The sequence below is a fragment of the Staurois parvus genome, unplaced genomic scaffold (genome assembly GCF_062004578.1).
Source record: "Staurois parvus isolate SC_StPar_1 unplaced genomic scaffold, SC_StPar_1.0 ptg000712l, whole genome shotgun sequence".
Lineage (NCBI taxonomy): Eukaryota > Metazoa > Chordata > Amphibia > Anura > Ranidae > Staurois > Staurois parvus.
The window spans coordinates 35,712-56,886 of NW_028318508.1; the positions used below are offsets into that span (position 1 = coordinate 35,712).

Consider the following 21,175-nt stretch of genomic DNA (forward strand, 5'->3'; position numbering starts at 1 on the left):
ATATTGCACCATGAAGTCTTTCTGTTTCTCTCGAGTGCTTGGCATTTCCCCCCATGGATACGTTTGAAGGTGGTCCTTTATCTATTGGAGAAGTGGATTTTCGATTAACTACAAAGTTTTTCATCCTGTTATTTCGATCGATGAGGATTGGTGTGTTGCAGAGTTTCTGTTTCTGAAGATATATTTATGGATGATCTGCCATTATATTATCAAGGTTTTTTGGTGAAATTTTTCATATTTAGACACTTTTTTTGCACAAAAGTTTTTTGCACTTAAAAGTTTTTTTATATTTTTTTGTGGTATTGGCATATATATACTTTTTTCTGGACTTATGATTTGATGATTTCTTTATATATATTTATATATTTATACACATTTACTAGCGCAAATTATTTATGTTTTGTATTTTAACCTCTTTTCAGATAATTATGTAAAATCCTAAAGACAAAAAAAAATTTACTGATCTCTTACCAGAGTATTTGTGGTCTGATACCAGCCTTAGTACGTCTCCGGGTTCACCGTCAATATTGAAGCACACTGTCAACTTACTCAGAGGGAAGTCAACAACAAAATGTGGATCTCCATCCGCTTAAAAGATATAGAAATATACAAGGCAGAATGTCAAAACAACAAAATTCCAATTTTTCTAATAAATTATATTACGTAAGTCATTTAAATGGAACTAGTAATTTTGGCTAAGGTTGAACTTTAGCAAAAAAATACAACATTCGCAAGCATGAAGGTTTTTTATTGCAACAGATACTTGCAAAGTATCTTCTGCAATAAAGTTTTTTACCTGCTGTGGTTAAAGCGGACATGTGTCAGGCGCTGGAATGAATTAACTCCCATGGACATGTGTGGGAATTATGTCATCTTGGCCCAACCATTAAAGGTGATCAGATATCCGGAACCTTCAAATGGAGTGGGTGAAGATGCCTGCTCCGTTTAGGGATATGATGGCTGTCACATTGCTAAAAGGGAAGGTTAATATTTGCAGACTTCGGGTCTACTTTAAAGAGGTTGTAAATCCTTACATACATCCTCTGAAGTTACTAGTCTCAGGTGATACATAGGGATGAAACAAATCCTCCTACATAGGTTGTACCCATTTATCTCTCCTTTACAGCTGTTCAAAGTGCACAGTTGACACAGCATTTTTGAGCTTCCAGAGGTGGGGCAGGGATTTGATGTCACTCACTGCACAATATAGAGCACAGTGCTGAGTGTAATTTGAGACCTGAGTGGAGGGAATAGACACACCCCTCTCTACACAGTCTCAAAGGGAAACATACACAACTGAGACTGTCTATCACCTGCTGTGTGCCTGAGGGGGTGGCATGGCTCAGGATAAATGGTCAGAAGGGACTCATGCAGATAGCAAAATGAGGAGAGAAAAGCTAGAAATTACACTACGTTCTTTGAATTGAGGCAAGTACACACTATAGCTTTGTCCACTTTTCATTTCAGAGGTCTGGGTCTGCAATCACTTTAATGTAATAGGGCATATATATATATATATATATATATATATATATATCACTACCCCCTTAGGAGTTGCTGAAGTTTTGGGTCCCCCTATAGTCCTGCTTGGCCAGGCAACACGCATTTTCACAGGCTTCAATCCTGGAGTCCGTAATCAGTCCTTGATCTTGTTTTTTGATGTTTTAGTAGGGGGGGTTTAAATTTTGAAGGAGTAAGGGGTGTATGGGATGCCCAATGGAACCAAGAAACCGAGGACTACTTCCTGGAACTATTTACAGCAAAACAGTCTGTTTTGGAGAAATAGCCAGCATCTCCTGTACTACCACCCCAGAACCCAGATAACTCCTTTTTTTTACCCAGCTGTCTGGAGGAATCCTTGAGCATGGGATCCGGTGTCTGCCACGTAAATAGTGAAACTGTCCTGGGTGGCAGGCTAATCCAGCTTCCCACAAGAGTGCCTCCTTCTCCTAACTGGCCCAGGGGATGCAGGTCTACTCACTTAGTCCTTCCCCTGTGCGTCTGGTGGCTGCTACCAGGCCTTTTGGGCCGCTCCTTCTCTGCTACACAAGTGGTCCTCGCTTCACAGGGCCATGAAGGTTTAAGCTTTCCTCCTTCCAAGCTCCACTGTCTGTAGGTGAACCCTCTTCATATGGGGCCCCTTCCAGGCTCCTCTCTCCAGCCTCACATCCTCACTATTTTCCACCCGAGCTCTCCTTCAACTCTCCTGCTACTGAGCACGCTCTGTCACTTTCAAGGGTTGTCCTGGTCCTTGCCAAGCCTCCTGTTGGGGATTTAGCAAGATCCCTCAAAAAATGCAGATCAGCCACTCCTCAAATCCACCCACCTTTCTGCAAAGGTCTAGAGCCGGGGGAAATTCCTGAGAGCTGGTCTGCAGAGCCTCTCAGCTCTGACCATAATTTGACCCCTGCTAGCTATCACTCCCAGGCTGCTACTCAGACCTCCTTACTAACAATTGGAGTCTAGCACCCCCCTAGCTGGCAAATAGGTTGATATATATATATATATATATATATATATATATATATATATAAAAGGAAATAAGTATTTGATCCCCTGCTGATTTTGAATGTTTGCCCACTCACAAAGAAGTGATCAGTCTAAAGATCGAATGGTAGGTGTATTGTAACACTGAGAGACAGAATAGCAACAAAAAAATCAAAAGAGATCCACGTCTAAAAAATTATGCACTGATTTGCATGTTCATGAGGGGGATAAGTATTTGATCCGCTATCATTCATTCAGAAGGAAACAAGCTGAGATTAGAAGCAGTCTCTTAAAGGGAGTGCTGCTAATCTCATTTTGTTACCTGTATAAAAGACACCTGTCCACAGGAGCAATCAAACAATCAAATTCCAAACTCTCCGCCATGGCAAAGACCAAAGAGCTGTCCAAGGATGTCAGGGACAAGATTGTAGACCTACACAAGGCTGGACTGGGCTACCAAACTATCGCCAAGCAGCTTGGTGAGAAGGTGACAATCATTCGCAAATGGCAAGAACTGTCAAAAAATTTGATAACTTGCAATATGGCACCCTAGAGGACCTATTATTTACTATTTGTGTGACTGTCTCACTGCTACTTCCAGAAGACTCCACTGCGATACAAGTTAAGTTATGGGCATCCTTAATAGTGTTCGTTTCATTTTCAGTAATACACTATCTAAAGTTTATTCTCACCTAAAAGGATGCAAATACTGCAGCTTTTCTTATTAGAACACAGAGATTGCACAGACAATTAGAGTGAAAACAGTCCCTACCTTTAAGAAATCACTTTGAGAAAGCACTTGATGATACAAACAGAATATTCATTAGAACAGAGAAATGTATATATTTCATCTGTAGGAGGTTTTGTAGCAGAAATTAAGTTTAAATTTACTCTGGATGCTAAAAAGTCACTATAGAAAGAACAAACTGCTGTATTTCGAAATACTTCCTTCCATGCTGACAAATCCCTTTAATCTGAGACAAATGGCAGATTAATAGTACCTCATGTTGAGCACCTACACTAGCAGCACACTAGTAGTTATGCCATATCCAGTACAATATAGTGACTGTGAATACACGTTGTATCAGGAAAGCAAGAAATGTCTTTATTCTGCTTCCCAAGTCATTGCTCTAAATGACTAAGTCCAATCAGGGTAAAACACATCAGCCCTGGCTAAGAAGCATGGACTGTAGCTGAAACCTGGATGTTTGCTAAAGCCTAGTACACACAATCAGAAAATCGTACGAAAAATACTGCTTTAGAAGCGATCGTATGATAATCTGATCGTTCGTGCACAGCTTTCGATTGCAATTATTTGAAGGGATAAGCACAAAATATTTTTTTTTCGTACAATACCAGATCGTACAATTTTCGTTTAATCAGCACAGTTGTCGTCCGAAAATAGAATACAAATACATTACATCACTTCTGAATTTTCTTTCTGTCGTACAGCTATTTTCGTAACTTTAGTAACCACTTCACTTTTTATATGAGACTAGCAGGAAAAAAACGGACGATCATTCGTCTAATATTTTGATCGTGTATACAGGGCATAAGGGGTATGATTGTATTTCATTTTGTGGTAGGATTATACAGCACTTAGAAACATGGGGCAAAGTACTGTATTTACTTTGTCCTATAGGGGACAGATATGTTAAATAAAATTACAAATTACAAAGATAGATCTTAAAGCCAGATTAAGATCATGTTTGAATGAGTTCCACACCAGCACATCCTTAGTGTATATGTAAACCCTTAGCTTACAAAAACAACCCATTCAGTTTAAAAAAGGCAAAACATTTTTGTGTATATATATGTAAAAACACCTTTATAAATACCTTTTTTTCCTTTCTTTTAATAAGTAATCACGTAATCTCTGTTCTCAGCTACATAAGGGGCTTAGGGAGGTGGGTGTGGAGAAACTGCAGTACAATAATCTTTCTAGTGAAGAGCTGTGCAGGGGGGCATGTCAGCACAGGTTTGACCACTGGAGTATAGGCACAGCCAGAAAACTAGGATGGATATGCTTCCATGCCTAGTGTGGTCAGTTTAAAAAATAAGAAAGCAGGGGGACTGGCAGGATCATAAGGTATTTCACGCATTAAAACAAAGAGAACAGGATACTTATTAACAGAAGTACAAGGTACAACAGACACATATCAGGGATATGAAATGTTGGGGAACATATTATTTAAACATCATTGGACTGTTTATCCAAATCATGTGAGGCCACAAAGTTTTTAGACATGAAAGCAAGTTCCTTGTAGATTACCTGAAGTTTTAGACATTGGTGGTTTTTGTTTGCCTATCTGTTGAGATGGAGGTTCTAGTAAGAGAAAAAAAAAAGTCAGACACCTGTTTCATTAAAACTCCTAAAAACAACAGAGTTGAGAGTGTCAGGCTTCCTTCATGATAACACATTTCCGTTGATAATACACACTGAGCTTGTATTGTTAGAAAAGCTGTAATAGACCTCATTGGCTTGATGTCAAGTATTTAAAAAAAAAAATTGGAAAGCCTCATTGCCTATTTTCTTAGCCTTGCAATTTGCACGACACACTTTCTTATTATTGTTATAGGCTGGCACAACAAAAACACAAGCTTAAAGCTGAATTCCAGGCCAAGAGAAGACAAAATTAATAAAGTTCTATATTTATTAAAAAAGAGTGTTAGTACCTGAATGTGATACAAAACTCCTGTACTCCCCTGTACAGCAGCACTCAAAATGGTAGAGAGAGCCAAGCTGGATTTGCGGCATGTGCATCTGCTGACAAGGAAAATGCTGACAAGAGGAGAGAGATGACCTCATTAGTCTGCTGCTGTAGCTACAGTACTTCATTGTCCAATCACATGCTGGGGCCAGGCAGTTAACCAAACTTTGTTTCTGAACTGCAGTAGACACAACTGAGGTCACCAACTTATTCCTCAGTTCAGTCTGGCAAGGCTGTGTAAATCAGCAAGTAACGCAGCTCCAATATATGAATTCCAACAATGCATTTAGCAGTTTGCCTGGAAGTCTTCCTGAGAATGACAGGTAGTCAATGGACTCATCTTCTTTTTGGCATTGGCACCCGCCATTGTAAAACTCAATATATTGGGTTGAAGCAGCACATGTGAGATAAAAGCCTTGAGACGGGTACATTGTGCTTGGTAATGTTCTACTTTAGAGAAGCTTAATTGACATGCTAATCTTTCTCTATTTCTCATTGACTTGGCTTTCCAGTGGCCAAGACTTCACTCCTGAAGTTATTCTTACCTGTACTATGTATGGCCGGCATCTGCAAACAAGTCAAGGTCATTTGGTTCTGTCCACAAAGCATGTTAACAACTGGCAAAATTAGTGAACAGGGTGATATGGAAAAAGTGCAGTCAAGACACATAAAATAGGGTTATATCATGCATTATAACTAAGACATTTAAGAATTAAAAGGAGAACTCTTGGAAAAAAATAATTATTCACATATCTGTAAAAATAAAAAAAATCAAGACTGGGTGCCCCATAAGCCCCACCTGCAGTAATGTTTTCTGCTGCTAGATGCTGCCATGCTCATTCAGCCTACTTTCTCTTAGCCCAGGCTGCCATGGGCACCCCTCTTTCCCTGGTGGTGCGGCGTCATATCGGCCTGGGCTCAGAGTATATACTGCATTAAAGGGTGGTCACGCGTGCACCATTTGGTGCAGGAGTGAGCACCGGTGATGTCGGCAGACTGGACAGAAGGCCCTTGGAGAAAAAATGTGCAGAAAAGTTGAAGTTCTGTTTTAAACAAAAGAGGAAATTAGAACAAACCATTAATAATAATCTAAAGGCTTGTTTAACCTTGCAGTTGGGGAAGGCATTAAAAACATGCAGTTGAGCTGTATTTTTAGTACCTCCCAAGCACCTCCCTTAAAGCGGAGTTCCATTTACTCTGTAAAAAATAAAAGTCAACAGCTACAAAAACTGTAGCTGCTGACTTTTAAAAAACAGCCGCTCACCTGTCCCACGATCCCGCATTGCCCACACTGCAGCGCGTTTCACTGGCCGTCCTGTTGCGGCTTCACAGCCGTGTGCCCACTGCGAGAGTAGCGCTGCGCTTCCTGAATAGCCCGTCATCTTCTGGGACCTATCACAAGTCCCACAAGACTTCGGGGAGGGAGGACAGGAGGACAGTTTACGTTTCTGATCGCCTAGGCGATCGCAGCGGAAGTGGGAATGGGTACCTATCAAATTTAGCTACCCGTTCCCCCCTCCGCTCCCCAAAGGTGCCAATCCTTAATGAGGAGTGGGGGACAAATCTTTAAAGCAGAACTTCCCCTTTTGGGTGGAACTCCGCTTTAAGCTGAAAAGGCAGTGGGCAGGGAAGTTTACATGCCACAATTGCAACACTTTGCTTTATGTCTGTAGCAAAAATTATCTCCCCCCATCACATTTGACATTCAGTACTGCCTCTCCAATGAACAAAGACATACTACAAATGCGTCGCAACCACATAAATGCATTTACGGGGTTAAAGCGGTTATAAAGGCTCAAGGTTTTTCACCTTCATGCATTCTATGCATGAAGGTAAAAAACCTGTGTGCAGATGCTCCCCCAGCCCCTCAATACTTACCTGAGCCCCGTCAAGATCCAGCAATGTGCACAACAGCCTTGGCTGTCGTGGGTCTCTGCCTCCTCATTGGCTGAGACAGCAAGCAGGAGCCATTGGCTTCTGCTGCTGTCAATCAAAGCTAGTCAGCCAATGAGGAGAGAGAGGGGGCGGGACCAAGCCATGGCTCTGTGCATGAATGGACACACGGAGCAGCAGGTGCCCCCATAGTAAGCTGCTTGCTGTGGGGGCACCTGACAGAAAGGAGAAGCCAGGAGAGCCTGCGGGGTCCTGAGAAGAGGAGGATCCAGGCTGCTCTGTGCAAAACCACTGCACACAACAGGTAAGTATAGACATGTTTGTTATTTAAAAAATGAATAAATAAACCTTTAATATCACTTTCAAATGGGAAGTAAGGAGACATCATATCACCACCTCATTACGTGTCAACAGCCACTGAAAAGCAAACTGAATGTGGATCGGTAATTTATCCGCACGTCTAAACCCAGCCTAACACATTTACAAGTATTTTGCATTTCCAGAATTCAATTACTACAACTCTATATAGTTGAGGTACCTTTTGTTACTTTTCTTCCTTGTAGGCTGAGCAGTTTCTGTCCGATCCCCTCTGTATAAAGGCTGGCTGACTCTTCTTTGGGAAGATCCGCCTGGAAGCCGTAGTCCTTTACTTCTAGCAGTGTGAATGGTGTGACAAAATTATACCTCAGTGCAAGTTGGCTGGCCTTTCTTGTTATTTCCTCCTTCTCTTGGTCTCTGTCACTCTTATGCCAAGCTGTAAGGAGTTCCTTGAATGTCAGGTACCCCCACAGCCGTTCTATGTGGTTCCTGTATTGTTTGTTGTCCTCAATAATCTGAGATTTTGTAATCTCCTTTTGTCCAGCTCCTTCAATCTTTACATCGGCTTCGAGAACAACATATTTGTTTCTGTTACTTGCTGTGATTTCCACATGCAAAGCATCGCTGGATTTATTCATCAGTTTTCCGGCCACCACTATTTCGGACCCATTAAAGTAGTTGTAAAACATGTTCTGTGTGACGTATTCTACACTATCCGGTGAATAGTCAATTCGAATATCAGATAACAATGGTGTTCCGATCTCATCATAGAACCTGAAATGAGCAAAAGAGCATAAAAAGTGAAAAAAGCTGCATGACATCGAAAATCTAATGTAAATTTAATTTTGTGTCATTATTTTTATTTTACATGGTTACATTGTAAATGAAAAAAAAACCCAGAACTTAGATCCAGGTGTGATCCACACCCCCATACATTATGCTGGCAGGTGACAACCTTTTCTACTCAAGGTGTGACTTTTTTCTAATTAAACTAACTGTAAGACCATGAACACCTTGAGGGTAAATTATCAAAACTGACGCTGCCAGAATCTGGAACAGCAGTGCTTGTCAACCAATCAGGCTTATCTTCATCTTATTCAGCTGGACGTTCTAAATGAAATATAGAAACTGATTGGCTGCCATGCATAGCTGCTTCAGTTTCTGGCTGCTTAAAGCGGAGTTCCAGCTGAAAAATAAGTCATCAGCTACAAAAACTATAGCTGCTGCTTTTAAAATACAGCCACCCAATACTTACCTGTCCCTCGGTCCAGTTGTGTCCTTACCACTGCTGGTTTCACCGGCCTTCTTGTTTGCCTGGCGTCGGCATCTTTAGTGTGGGCACCTAGCTGTGACAGCTTGCAGCTTCACAGCCGGGTGCCCACTGCGAATGCGTGAGAAGCGCTGCGCTTTGTGAATGGCCCTGTAGTCTTCTGGGACCTGTCACGTGTCCCAGAAGACTACAGGGAGGGAGGACAACTTCCAATTCCGATCGCTTAGGTCAGGGGTGGGCAACTGTGGCCCTCCAGCTGCTGTTGAACTACATGTTCCATGAAGCACTGCAAGACTGACAGTTTAAATCATGACTCCCAGAAGCATAATAATGGTGGGACTTGTAGTTCCGCAACAGTTGGAGGGCCACAGTTGCCCACCCCTGGCCTAGGTGATCGCAGTGGGAGCGGGTACCTGTCAAATTCAGGTATTAAAGCGGAACTTCCTTTTTTGGGTGGAACTCTGCTTTAAGCTTTGATAAATACCCCTCCTTTTATTTTGATGCACCTGTAATATATTCACTGTAGCTGATTTAAACTAAAAGTATACTTGGGCCTTAAAGTGACCATGTAACCACAGTGTTTTAAAACGTTGCAGTTCTCCACCTGCTGCAGGTATCTACTCCCTTCACTGCATGCAATGTTTCCTCCCACTAGCTCCCATGTACTGTAGTGACATAAGAGCTGGCAGGGAAACTGTTCGAGAGCAGTAGATATTCAGACACCTGTAAATGGCTGGAGAGCATTTCAAGACACAGGCCACCATAAAGGTACATATAGCTCTTCTTCTTTTATAGGGCTTTATTCAAGTAAGGCAGAGTAAAAAAAACACTGACCAGGATCTAAGTGCAGTAGGCTAAGTAATTAAGTAGATTTAAAGAATATTTCTACTTTTGCAGTCACATTTGAGAAAACTCTACTATATATTTGTTGTGTTCCCATTCCCACTCCATACCTATTTGCACCATACCTGTTTTTTAAAATATGTCTTACTTTTTAGATGTTTCTCAGGAGGAGGCATCATGGCTGACTGCAAGTTTTTTTTTTTTTTTTAACAATGTAACGATCCATACACACGATCAGAAAATCATCCAAAAATGCTGCTTTCAAAGTGATCGTACGATAATCTGATTGTTCATACACAGCAATCGTCCGAAGTTACTCAAAGGGACAAACACGCAAACTTTTGCCATACGATACCAGATCATACAATTTCCATTTAACCAGTTCAGTGTTTGTCCGGAAATACAATACAGACACATTACATCACTTCCGGATTTTTATTCTGTCGTACAAGAATTTTCTTAAAGTGTTACTAAACCCAGGTCCCTGCATTCACTATGGTCTCCCACAGTACACAGAACATGGAAATGCAATTATTTTAGTGAATATAAACTACTAAGTACCTTTTCTCATCAGCAGTTAAAGCAGTCTTGTGGCTTCTATCAGTGTCCAGCCCACCACTAGCTAAAGCTTGTAGGAGGAAGTTTCTTTCTGCTCTAGGAGGATGCAGATCCCCTGACCTCTGTTTGGACAGTACTGATTGGCCCTGTGCTGATCACATGCACTATACCAAGAAAAGAAAACAAACCTCTCTATCAATACACACCAAACTGAGCATATGCATGCCTACGGTTCAGTCTGGAGATAAGAGGTGGTTGCTTGAAAAAGGGGATGAACAGAGAACTAAGGATCAAACAGCCTTTTTACACAATGCAGAGGATTAACCCCTTAGGTTCCACAGTGAGTATAACAAGCATGCTTTACTTCATATACAGGCTGATTTTACTGTTGTGGGTTTAGTAACACTTTAACTTTAGTAACCTCTTCACTTTTAATATGAGACAAGGTAACGACCCATACACACAATCAGAAAATCGTACGAAAAATGCCACTTTCAAAGCAATCGTACGATAATCTGTTTGTACACAGCAATCGTCCGAAGTTACTCAAAGGGACAAACGCACATTTTTGCCATACAATACTAGATCATACGATTTCCATTTAACCAGTACAGTTTTCCTCCAAAAATACAATACAAATACATTACATCACTTCTGAATTTTTATTCTGTCCTATGAGAATGCTCTTAACTTTAGTAACCTCTTCACTTTTAATATGAGACTAGGTAACAACCCATACACAGGATCAGAAAATCATGCAAAAAATGCCGCTTTCAAAGCAATCGTCCGATGATCTGATCTCAAAGGAACAAGCATGAAAATTGTACCTATACTTTACCAGATTGTACAATTTCCATTTTACCAGTACAGTGTTCATCCGAAAATACAATACAAATACATTATATCACTTCCGAATTTTTATTCTGTCATATGAGAATTTTCATAACTTTAGTAACCTCTTCACTTTTAATATGAGACTAGCATGCAAAAAAACCCAAAAAACTGGATGATCATTCTTCCGATATTCTCAATGTGTATACAGGACTTTAGAGTGAGTCTGTCCTCATTAACATACAATGCAAAAAGCCCAGCCTCTACACCTTTGTCCTTTTGTTGGGACAGAAAGTATTAAAATGTAGTTAAATTTGATAATAAAAATCTGCCTGCACAGTATATATGGGCTTAATTATGGCAAACACAGCTTCCCAGTCCCCAACAAAGAGGACTCTGTAGGATTTTTTTCATTGCTGGCGAGTCCAGAATAGATGGAAGGGTACCGCAGTATTCTTTGCCACAGAAAAAAATAAACAAACACTATGTCTAGTGCAGCAACTATCTGTATGATTTAAATACCATCAAAATGCAATAAATATGTAAAGACAGTGCTATCACTACCTAATGCAACATTTCATATTGTGTATAAACATCAATAAACAAATTAAACAAAATTCCATAAAAATCACATTTCTTTGGCAAAGTTGTGCATCTTATTTGGAAAGGCAAAACTCATATACAGTATAACTGGAAGTTAACTATCTTGCTGGGGACACATGCTGTGAAGACATTCTTGTAAGAGATGTTTATGATTCCGTTCCCACCAGTTATGTACTGTATGAGTTTTGCCTTTCCATCTAAGATGTACAACTTTGCTGAAGAAATTAGATTTTTATGGAATTTTATTTTATCATTGCATACAATAAAATATTTAGTATTTTTCATATATATTAGTTATTATGCCATGTAAAGTCCTGTTGGAGGTTTTCAATCAGTACAAGAATATAATATATTGCTGGGTTAGTTCCATCCTGGTGGCTGCATTAGTTTCCTTTTCAAGCTCAAAACATTTTCAGCAAGTAAATAAAATAAATGCTGATCTCGCCAGAAATGAGGCGTCCTTAACACTTAGTTGTGAGCTGAACTAAAAGCATAAACAATGTTATTTTTCTCTAAACAACAATTCCCCCCCACCCCCATGTAATCAAGATGAAAAAAAAATGGCAAGTTTGAAGTGACAACCAAGGCTCCTGCCATAGATACAGTGGAGTGGACATTCCCACAAAAGAATAGAAGGTGTTAAACACAGGAAAAATAGGTGAAAATATAGGGAAAGTATGAAAAAAAGAAAGCCAATGCTGCCACCATATCCAAGCACTCCCAAGCTGCATTATATTAAATTTTAGTTTTTTGGGTTTGGATACAGTTATCGATAATTGAGGAAGTTTTGCCTTCCTAGTTAAATGCAGTCTTAGTCTTAAAAGGGGCTCAAATTTGCAATAAAAATTTGTGTTATGCCTTATGTGCTATCAAGAGTTGCTGGGAGCAGAGACAGATCACAACAAACACTTTATGATCCTATAAGAATTCCACTTCAGTTAATCAGAGAACATCTTTTACCCAATCACTGCCCTTGGTATTAATCGTGTAGAAGTGTGGTCTCTAAATTGTGGTCAGGGGGCCAGATGTGGCTCTTTGCTTGCCCCCCTCTCATGTCTGAAAGAAAGTAAATCGGGCCATTTGTTTAGAAAGTTTGGAGACCCCAATGTAGAATATTAGACTCATTCTGCATGCTGAATGCCAAGTACAGTGATATGATCTCATACTTTTGAGTTATTTGCTTAATACAGTTTATTTTTGGTTTGTTTATGTATGTTATAGTTATTTTGATTCTACGCTGATTATTTTAATGTATTTAGTGTATGAGAAGCCTCACAGTTCAGAGTTATGGGGTGTAGTTAGCATCAAAATGATGCAAGTTGGATTGCAGCTCCAGCAATTACTATCATATCCAAAGGGAGACCAGGGGTCTCCAAACTGTGGACTGGGGGCTGGATGTGGCCCTTTTCTTGCCCCCCCCCATGTCTAAAAGACAGTAAATGGGCCCTTTTGTTTAGAAAAGTTGGAGACCCCGATGTAGAATATTAGACTCAACCAACATGCTGAATGCCAAGTACAGTGATGGGGTCTCATGCTTTTGAGGTATCTGGTTAATACAATTTGTTTTGGGATTTTTTAATGTATGTTATAGGTATTTTGATTCTAAGCTGATTATTTTAATGTATTTAGTGTATGACAAGCCTCACAGTTCAGAGTTCTGGGGTGTAGTTAGCATCAAAATGATGCAAGTTGGATCGCAGCTCCAGCAATTATTATCATATCCAGAGGGAGACCAATGTTTAAATTATGTGAAATTTGAATTACACAGGCTCTTGCAGGAGCTCAGCCCTGCTGTAAGTCGAGAAACCCTTGTATGATACATTACATACTAAAAAAGAAGAAATGATGTTAGAGGATTTCCATAGTCAATGTTCAAATTAGCATTACATACCATAGTAATTTGATCATACTTTGTACTTGCAGTGGGTGACTACAGCTGTTTGTAATGAAGGGATTGCTATAATTATCTACGTGTAACATACCTACAATGGATGGTTATGGTAAAAGTGTATTTTATCACCACACTTGCTCAGTTATTTGCTTTTGCTAAAAAATTATTTCCAGAAATGTTTGTACCCTTTCTATTCTGCATAGAAGCATTAAGGCCCATTATGGTAAATAATGGTGCAATGTTGGTGACGCTCTTTTTTGCAAGATTTAGCAGCTATAGCAGTGGTTCAAATGTACTGGCAAATTACTACTGTATTGTTATTCCATTGTTTGATTCTGTTCTGGTGGCTGTGGGGCAATAAGGACAGTATTTATTACTGACAAACTGGTGAATGGCTTTCACTGTCTATTTCAGCCACACGTGCAGGGACTAAATGGATGAATCTGTTTTATGATCCTCCTAGTTCCATATAGTGTAGCTGGAGTTCAGCGGCGGAATGACCATTTGGAAACTCGGGCACTGCCCGAGGAACCGGGGACAGTAGGGGGCCCCATGAGATGCCCCTGGTACCTTTTTGATAGGCTTTTTTGAGTTTGGGCAAGGACACAGGGGCCCCATGGTCCCCTATTGCCTGGGGGCCCCATGAGTTGTCAGTCCGCCCCTGCTGGAGCTTATTACTGCAATTGATAATGGATGCACACATGATCAAAGTGCCTATTTGGGAAGTTATAGACCAGGGGTCCTCAAACGTTTTAAACAGGGAGACAGTTCAGGACAGGGGGATAGTTTGAAAAAAATTTGAACAAATTCCTATGTACACCGCACATATCTTATTTATAGTGTAAAAAAACAGGAAAAACACAATACAATATTTAAAATGCACTGTACACTGTAACGCACTGGACACCACAATGCACTGTACTCTGTAACGTACTGGACACCGCAATGCACTATACACTGTAATGCACTGGAAACCGCAATGCACTGTACACTAACGCACTGGACATCGCAATGCACTGTACACTAATGCTCTGGACACTGCAATGCATTCTACTCAGTAACGCACTGGACACTGTAGTGCACTGTACTCTGTAACGTACTGGACACCGCAATGCACTGTACACTGTAACGCACTGGACACCGCAATGCACTGTACACTGTAACGCACTGGACACCGCAATGCACTGTACACTGTAACGCACTGGACACCGCAATGCACTGTACTCTGTAACGTACTGGACACTGCAATGCACTGTACACTGTAATGCACTGGAAACCGCAATGCACTGCACACTAACGCACTGGACATCGCAATGCACTGTACACTAATGCTCTGGACACTGCAATGCATTGTACTCTGTAACGCACTGGACACTGTAGTGCACTGTACTCTGTAACGCACTGGACACCACAATGCACTGCACACTGTAACGTACTGGACACCACAATGCACTGTACACTGTAACGCACTGGACACTACAAGGTACTGTACACCGCAGTGCACTGTACTCTGTAACGCACTGGACACCACAGTGTACTGTACACTGTAACGCACTGGATAGCGCAATGCACTGTACACTGTAACACACTGGACACCACAATGCACTGTACACTTTAACGCACTGGACACTACAATGCACTGTACACTGTAACGCACTGGACACTACAATGCACTGTACACTGTAACGCACTGGACACTACAATGCACTGTACACTGTAACGCACTGGACACTACAATGCACTGTACACTGTAACGCACTGGACACTACAATGCACTGTACACCACAGTGCACTGTACTCTGTAACGCACTGGACACCATAGTGTACTATACACTGTAACGCACTGGACAGCGCAATGCACTGTACGCTGTAACGCACTGGACACCGCAATGCACTGTACTCTGTAACACACTGGACACCACAATGCACTGTACGCTGTAACGCACTGGACACCACAATGCACTGTATGCTGTAACGCACTGGACACCGCAATGCACTGTACTCTTAAACATACTGGACACTGCAATGCACTGTACACTGTAACGCACTGGACACCACAATGCACTGTACACTGTAACGCACTGGACTTCACAATCCACTGTACTCTGTAACGCACTGGACACCACAATGCACTGTACTCTGTAACGTACTGGACACCGCAATGCACTGTACTCTGTAACGTACTGGACACCGCAATGCACTGTACACTGTAATGCACTGGACACCGCAATGCACTGTACACTAACGCACTGGACATCGCAATGCACTGTACTCTGTAACGTACTGGACACCGCAATGCACTGTACTCTGTAACGCACTGGACACCGCAATGCACTGTACACTGTAACGCACTGGACACCGCAATGCACTGTACACTAATGCTCTGGACACTGCAATGCATTCTACTCTGTAACGCACTGGACACCATAGTGCACTGTACTCTGTAACGCACTGGACACCACAATGCACTGTACACTGTAACGCACTGGACACCGCAATGCACTGTACTCTGTAACGCACTGGACACCGCAATGCACTGTACTCTGTAACGCACTGGACACCGCAATGCACTGGACTCTGTAACGTAGTGGACACCGCAATGCACTGTACACTGTAACACACTGGACACCACAATGCAATGTGCACTAACGCACTGGACATCGCAATGCACTGTACACTAATGTTCTGGACACTGCAATGCATTGTACTCTGTAACGCACTGGACACCATAGTGCACTGTACTCTGTAACGCACTGGACACCACAATGCACTGTACACTGTAACACACTGGACACCATAATGCACTGTACACTGTAACGCACTGGACACCACAATGCACTGTACACTGTAACGCACTGGACACTACAATGTACTGTACACCGCAGTGCACTGTACTCTGTAACGCACTGGACACCACAGTGTACTGTACACTGTAACGCACTGGACAGCGCAATGCACTGTACACTGTAACGCACTGGACACCACAATGCAATGTACACTGTAACGCACTGGACACTACAATGCACTGTACACCGCAGTGCACTGTACTCTGTAATGCACTGGACACCGCAATGCACTGTACGCTGTAACGCACTGGACACCGCAATGCACTGTACTCTGTAACGCACTGGACACTAAAATGCACTGTACACTGTAGTGCACTTGACACCAAAATGCACTGGACACCGCAATGCACTGTACACTAGAACGCACTGTACTCTGATACACTGGACACCGCAATTCACTGTACCTGATGCCTGGTGTGCTCTCCCATTGCTCCTCTGCTGCACCCAGCGCCGGCTGGCGCTGGGTTTTTTTTTTCCCCCTGATTTTTTTTTTGCCCTGATTTGTTTTTTTTGCCCTGATTTGTTTTTGTTTTTTTTTTTTTGGCTGGCCTGGCAGACGGGATAATTGGCTTTGCTGGGCCTTATCCAGCCCACAGGATGGTGTTTGGGAACACCTGTGGAAGGGGATAAAAGAAAGAGCGCACATACCTTGCGCATTACCTCAATAAACAATGAATTATTTTATTTAAGAAATATACTCACAAGAGTAGCGATAAAACAGGCATACATTAACCATAATCCACACAGGGTTACAGGTCAATCCAAAGGGGAGATAAAAGCTAACGCATTTCTAAGGTGCTCCTTTCTTCATCAGAGCTGGGTTTGGCAGATAGAAACTTCAGTATGGCAGAGTTCCCATAGCAAGGAGACATTCAGCCACTGAGTGTCAGTATTACAGCAGTTCAGCCTGTTTGACTAAACAGATATACTGAAGGCAATATACAGCACACACTAATTTTGGTAGCATAATTATTAATGTGGAATGTATATTTCTTGCTAAAGAACATTATTTTTTATTAATTTGTTATGGGTAATGTTCCACTTTAAGAGCCCTTTCACATGGCTCTGCTCTGGTCTATTCAGCAGGGGATCTATGAGCAGATCCTCTGCTGAATCTGAGCTGCATGGGATGATTGTCAGTTTTTTTTACATCCATGCCCACATTTACACAGGCATGGACCTGTAATGGCTATATGTGCGGCTGAATGTAAATGGACCTGTGTCCACTCGCATCAGGCTAACTCTGATCCGTCATGTTTACATCTGGAAAAATGGAAAAGGATGCAGTCTATAGCCATTCTGGATGGACTCAGGCATAGGGGGTGTAACCTGACATACGTCAGCTTACATCAGCCTGCCCATAGGCCTACATGGAGCTTCTGATCAGGTCCACCTGAAAAAGGGACAGGCGGACCTGAAAAGAAAGCCCATGTGAAAGGGCTAACTCATAAAACTGACCAACTTATTTAATTAAGGGGGAACAGCTGCTTTATATTAATATATATGTGTAGCATAATGAACAGGAGTATACAAGTAACAGCAGTATTTCCAAATAATGTTTAAAAAAAGGACTTAAATTAGATTCCTTTGCAGCTGTATTCCCTTCGGCCTTTTAAGTGTATGGGTAGAAGAAAAGCTTCCAGAAATAATACTAAGATTTCTTTAAAAAGAGCCAATTTATATACTGGGGTCAGTACAGCTCCTGGAACAAGACATTAAAGTGGGAACTGAACAAGAAAAAATAAACTTAAAAAAGTTCCTGTTGGTAAAGTCACAGCTTGCATAGCTTACTGCATAACCTAGCCCCAGCTAAACAAACACGGATTGTACCATTTTTGTTCTAAAGTCATTGTGTCTTAAGTCTTTCACTAGTTATATTGATATAATTAATTAGATTAAAATCAAAAGGGACTCATCATTCCTGCCACTGCACAAACATGTATATAAACGAGGCTAGGTTGGTGCTGAGTAACAGGACAGGATATAATGACCATGGGTATTATTACCCAACGAACAATGATTGCTCCAACAGGGTATTAAAGCCCATCATGATACCATGGGGGTCAACAGGAAGAAATAAAGAGGAAGATACAGAGAAAGAGAAATGACAAAGAGAACAATATTACAGACAGATAGAAGTAAAGCTCAGCTAAAGTAAAGGACCAGGCAAAAGGAAATTTAAAGGAGATATGAGACTCATTTAGAATTATTTGAGAACTTAGAGGATTTCTTTCATTACAATTGCCACCATTTTGTTAGGAAAAACCTTAAACTGAAAGTCTAAATAGTGTGAGATCAAAATGAGAAGAAAGTGCCAATGAGAACAGAAGAAAACTGTGGCCCTTTGCTTGCTTTTATGTTTCCGCCACGGACACCTACAATGGGGCACTATTTCTCTCACAGATACCAATGATGGGGCACTATTCCTCCCAATGGCACCAACGATGAAGCACTTTTCCTCCCCCTGACACCAACGACGGGGCACTATTCCTCCCTCTGACACCAACGATGGGGCACTATTCCTCCCTCTGACACCAACAATGGGACACTATTCCTCCCACTGACAACAATGATGGGGCACTATTTCTCTCACAGATACCAATGATGGGGCACTATTCCTCCCACTGACACCTACAATGGGGCACTATTTCTTTCACAGATACCAATGATGGGGCACTATTCCTCCCACTGGCACCAATGATGAAGCACTTTTCCTCCCCCTGACACCAACGATGGGGCACTATTCCTCCCTCTGACACCAACAATGGGACACTATTCCTCCCACTGACACCAATGATGGGGCACTATTTCTCTCACAGATACCAATGATGGGGCACTATTATTCCTCCCACTGACACCTACAATGGGGCACTATTTCTTTCACAGATACCAATGATGGGGCACTATTCCTCCCACTGGCACCAATGATGAAGCACTTTTCCTCCCACTGACACCAACGATGGGGCACTATTCCTCCCTCTGACACCAACGATGGGGCACTATTCCTCCCTCTGACACCAACGATGGGGCACTATTCCTCCCACTGACACCAACAATGGGGCACTATTTCTCCCACTGACACCAACAATAGGGCATTTTATTCCTCCCACTGACACAAACAATGGGACACTATTTCTCCCACTGACACCAAAGATGGGACACTGTTTACTCCCAATGACACCAAAACATTTTCTACAATCCAGCCCTCCCAAAGTTTGAAGGACAGTAAACTGGCACTTTGTTTAGAAAGTTTGGAGACCCTTGTTATATATTATAGGTCCATGAAGTGGTAAGCTACACAGCATTATGACTTGTCACCTTGTGTTTACTTAAAATTAATTAGGTTAACAGAAAATATAAAAACTACAGTCCAATCCAATCAAATCTAATTTCTATACTTTCGTATAACAAAGCTAATCATATTAAATATAATTTAAAAAATCAGTTTTTGTTGGTTTCTAAAGCTCAAAGGTCATTTAATATGCAAATAAGCTGATCTAAACTTACAACTCTCCTGCATTAAAGTGTATTTCCACTTTTGCAGCCAAATTGGGATAACACCTACTGTATATTTGTTACATATCTCCATTTATAAAGCATAATTTAAAAAAGTATTTTAAAATTGCAGCTTACCTTTTTGGATGCTTTATTCTGGACTCTCCAGCAAGGAAAACATCCTAAGTACTGCTCTCTTTTTTTGAGGAGACTGGGCAACTGTGTTTGCCATAATTAACCCTGTCTGTACTGTATAGGCAGATCTCTATTTTTAATTTTGAACTTAATTTGAACATTCTCTATCCTAACAAAGGGTTAAAGTTTTAGAGGCTAGGTTTCTTGCATTGCATGTTAATGAGGACAGACCTGGGACAGGCTCACCTAACATTTAAAAAAAAACCTTGCAACCAGCCATGACACCTTTTCCTTAAAAACATCTAATCATTTATTTTTCACTTAAGTTTAAATTTTTTTGAAATTACACCAGGGTAACATCTTACTGTTTTAGATACAAGTGCTTGCAAAAGTTACTCATTAAAATTAGTTTTTGTTTCTCTGAAATAGGTTATGATTTTAAATTAACCACAGTTTAGCAGTGCTTGGGGCAGAAGACTATTTAGCAAACTTGTTATCAAATCAGTATGTAGGTTTATAATACAAGTTATATATACGTGGAAACTTTCCTTGTGCAGTCAAAACAAAAGCATTCTAGTTTTAAAGGGATCTCTTACACATGATGTGGAAGCAGTAAATTACATACCCTTTCAGCTGAATAGCTGCATCATCGTCTTCAGTGACCCGGCGCATCATGCCACAGTTTTCCAGAGACAATTTTTCTAGCAGTTGGAAATCAACATCATTGCCAATGCCGATGCTGAATAGGCAAAACTTTTCCCTGATGGCATTCTTGGCATTAATTAAGATATTACTAGACTGGACTTCCCCAAGGGTTGGTCTTCCATCAGTCAAGAATATTATCAGTGACACAGTTTTTTCATGCTTGTCCATATTAACTAAATAATTGTTGAGGAGGCTGGTGGCAGCCTGGATACCTCCATTTATATTTGTACCTGAAAATAACAAATATTTCATTTTATAATCCAATACAGCAGCATACCAGGGTCAACTGTTTTTCTATTGTATCAATGCATTTTATGAGCTCTGAGAATAAAAGCATCATCCTTTATAGTGAAGAAAAAGAGACAATTAAATGTCTTGGACCACTAGTGTCACTTGGTTGCACTCGTAGTACATTCTACATGTTAATAACTGTAACATTCATTACTGTGACACAATTTGATAATTGGTGTCTAGTAGATGCTTAGTTTTTTAAAGCAAACCATACACAGTTGAACAAGATATTCCTATTAATCAATTCTCCGATACACGCTGAACAATATAGATGAAGAAATGTTCACTACTGGCTCTT

General features: G+C 41.0%; 1 protein-coding gene across 2 annotated transcripts in view; it reads right to left on the reverse strand.

Moving 5' to 3' along the window:
• ITIH5 (inter-alpha-trypsin inhibitor heavy chain 5) overlaps positions 1–21,175 on the reverse strand; it is a 111,439-nt gene that overhangs the window by 12,706 nt on the left and 77,558 nt on the right. For both annotated transcript variants that reach the window (XM_089653427.1, XM_089653426.1), the window contains exons 9-12: positions 20,507–20,816; positions 7,630–8,183; positions 4,760–4,813; positions 472–588 (exon numbers count right to left, since the gene is read on the reverse strand). In XM_089653427.1, coding sequence (XP_089509553.1) covers positions 472–588; positions 4,760–4,813; positions 7,630–8,183; positions 20,507–20,816 — 1,035 coding nt within the window. The remainder of the gene's footprint in view (positions 1–471; positions 589–4,759; positions 4,814–7,629; positions 8,184–20,506; positions 20,817–21,175) is intronic.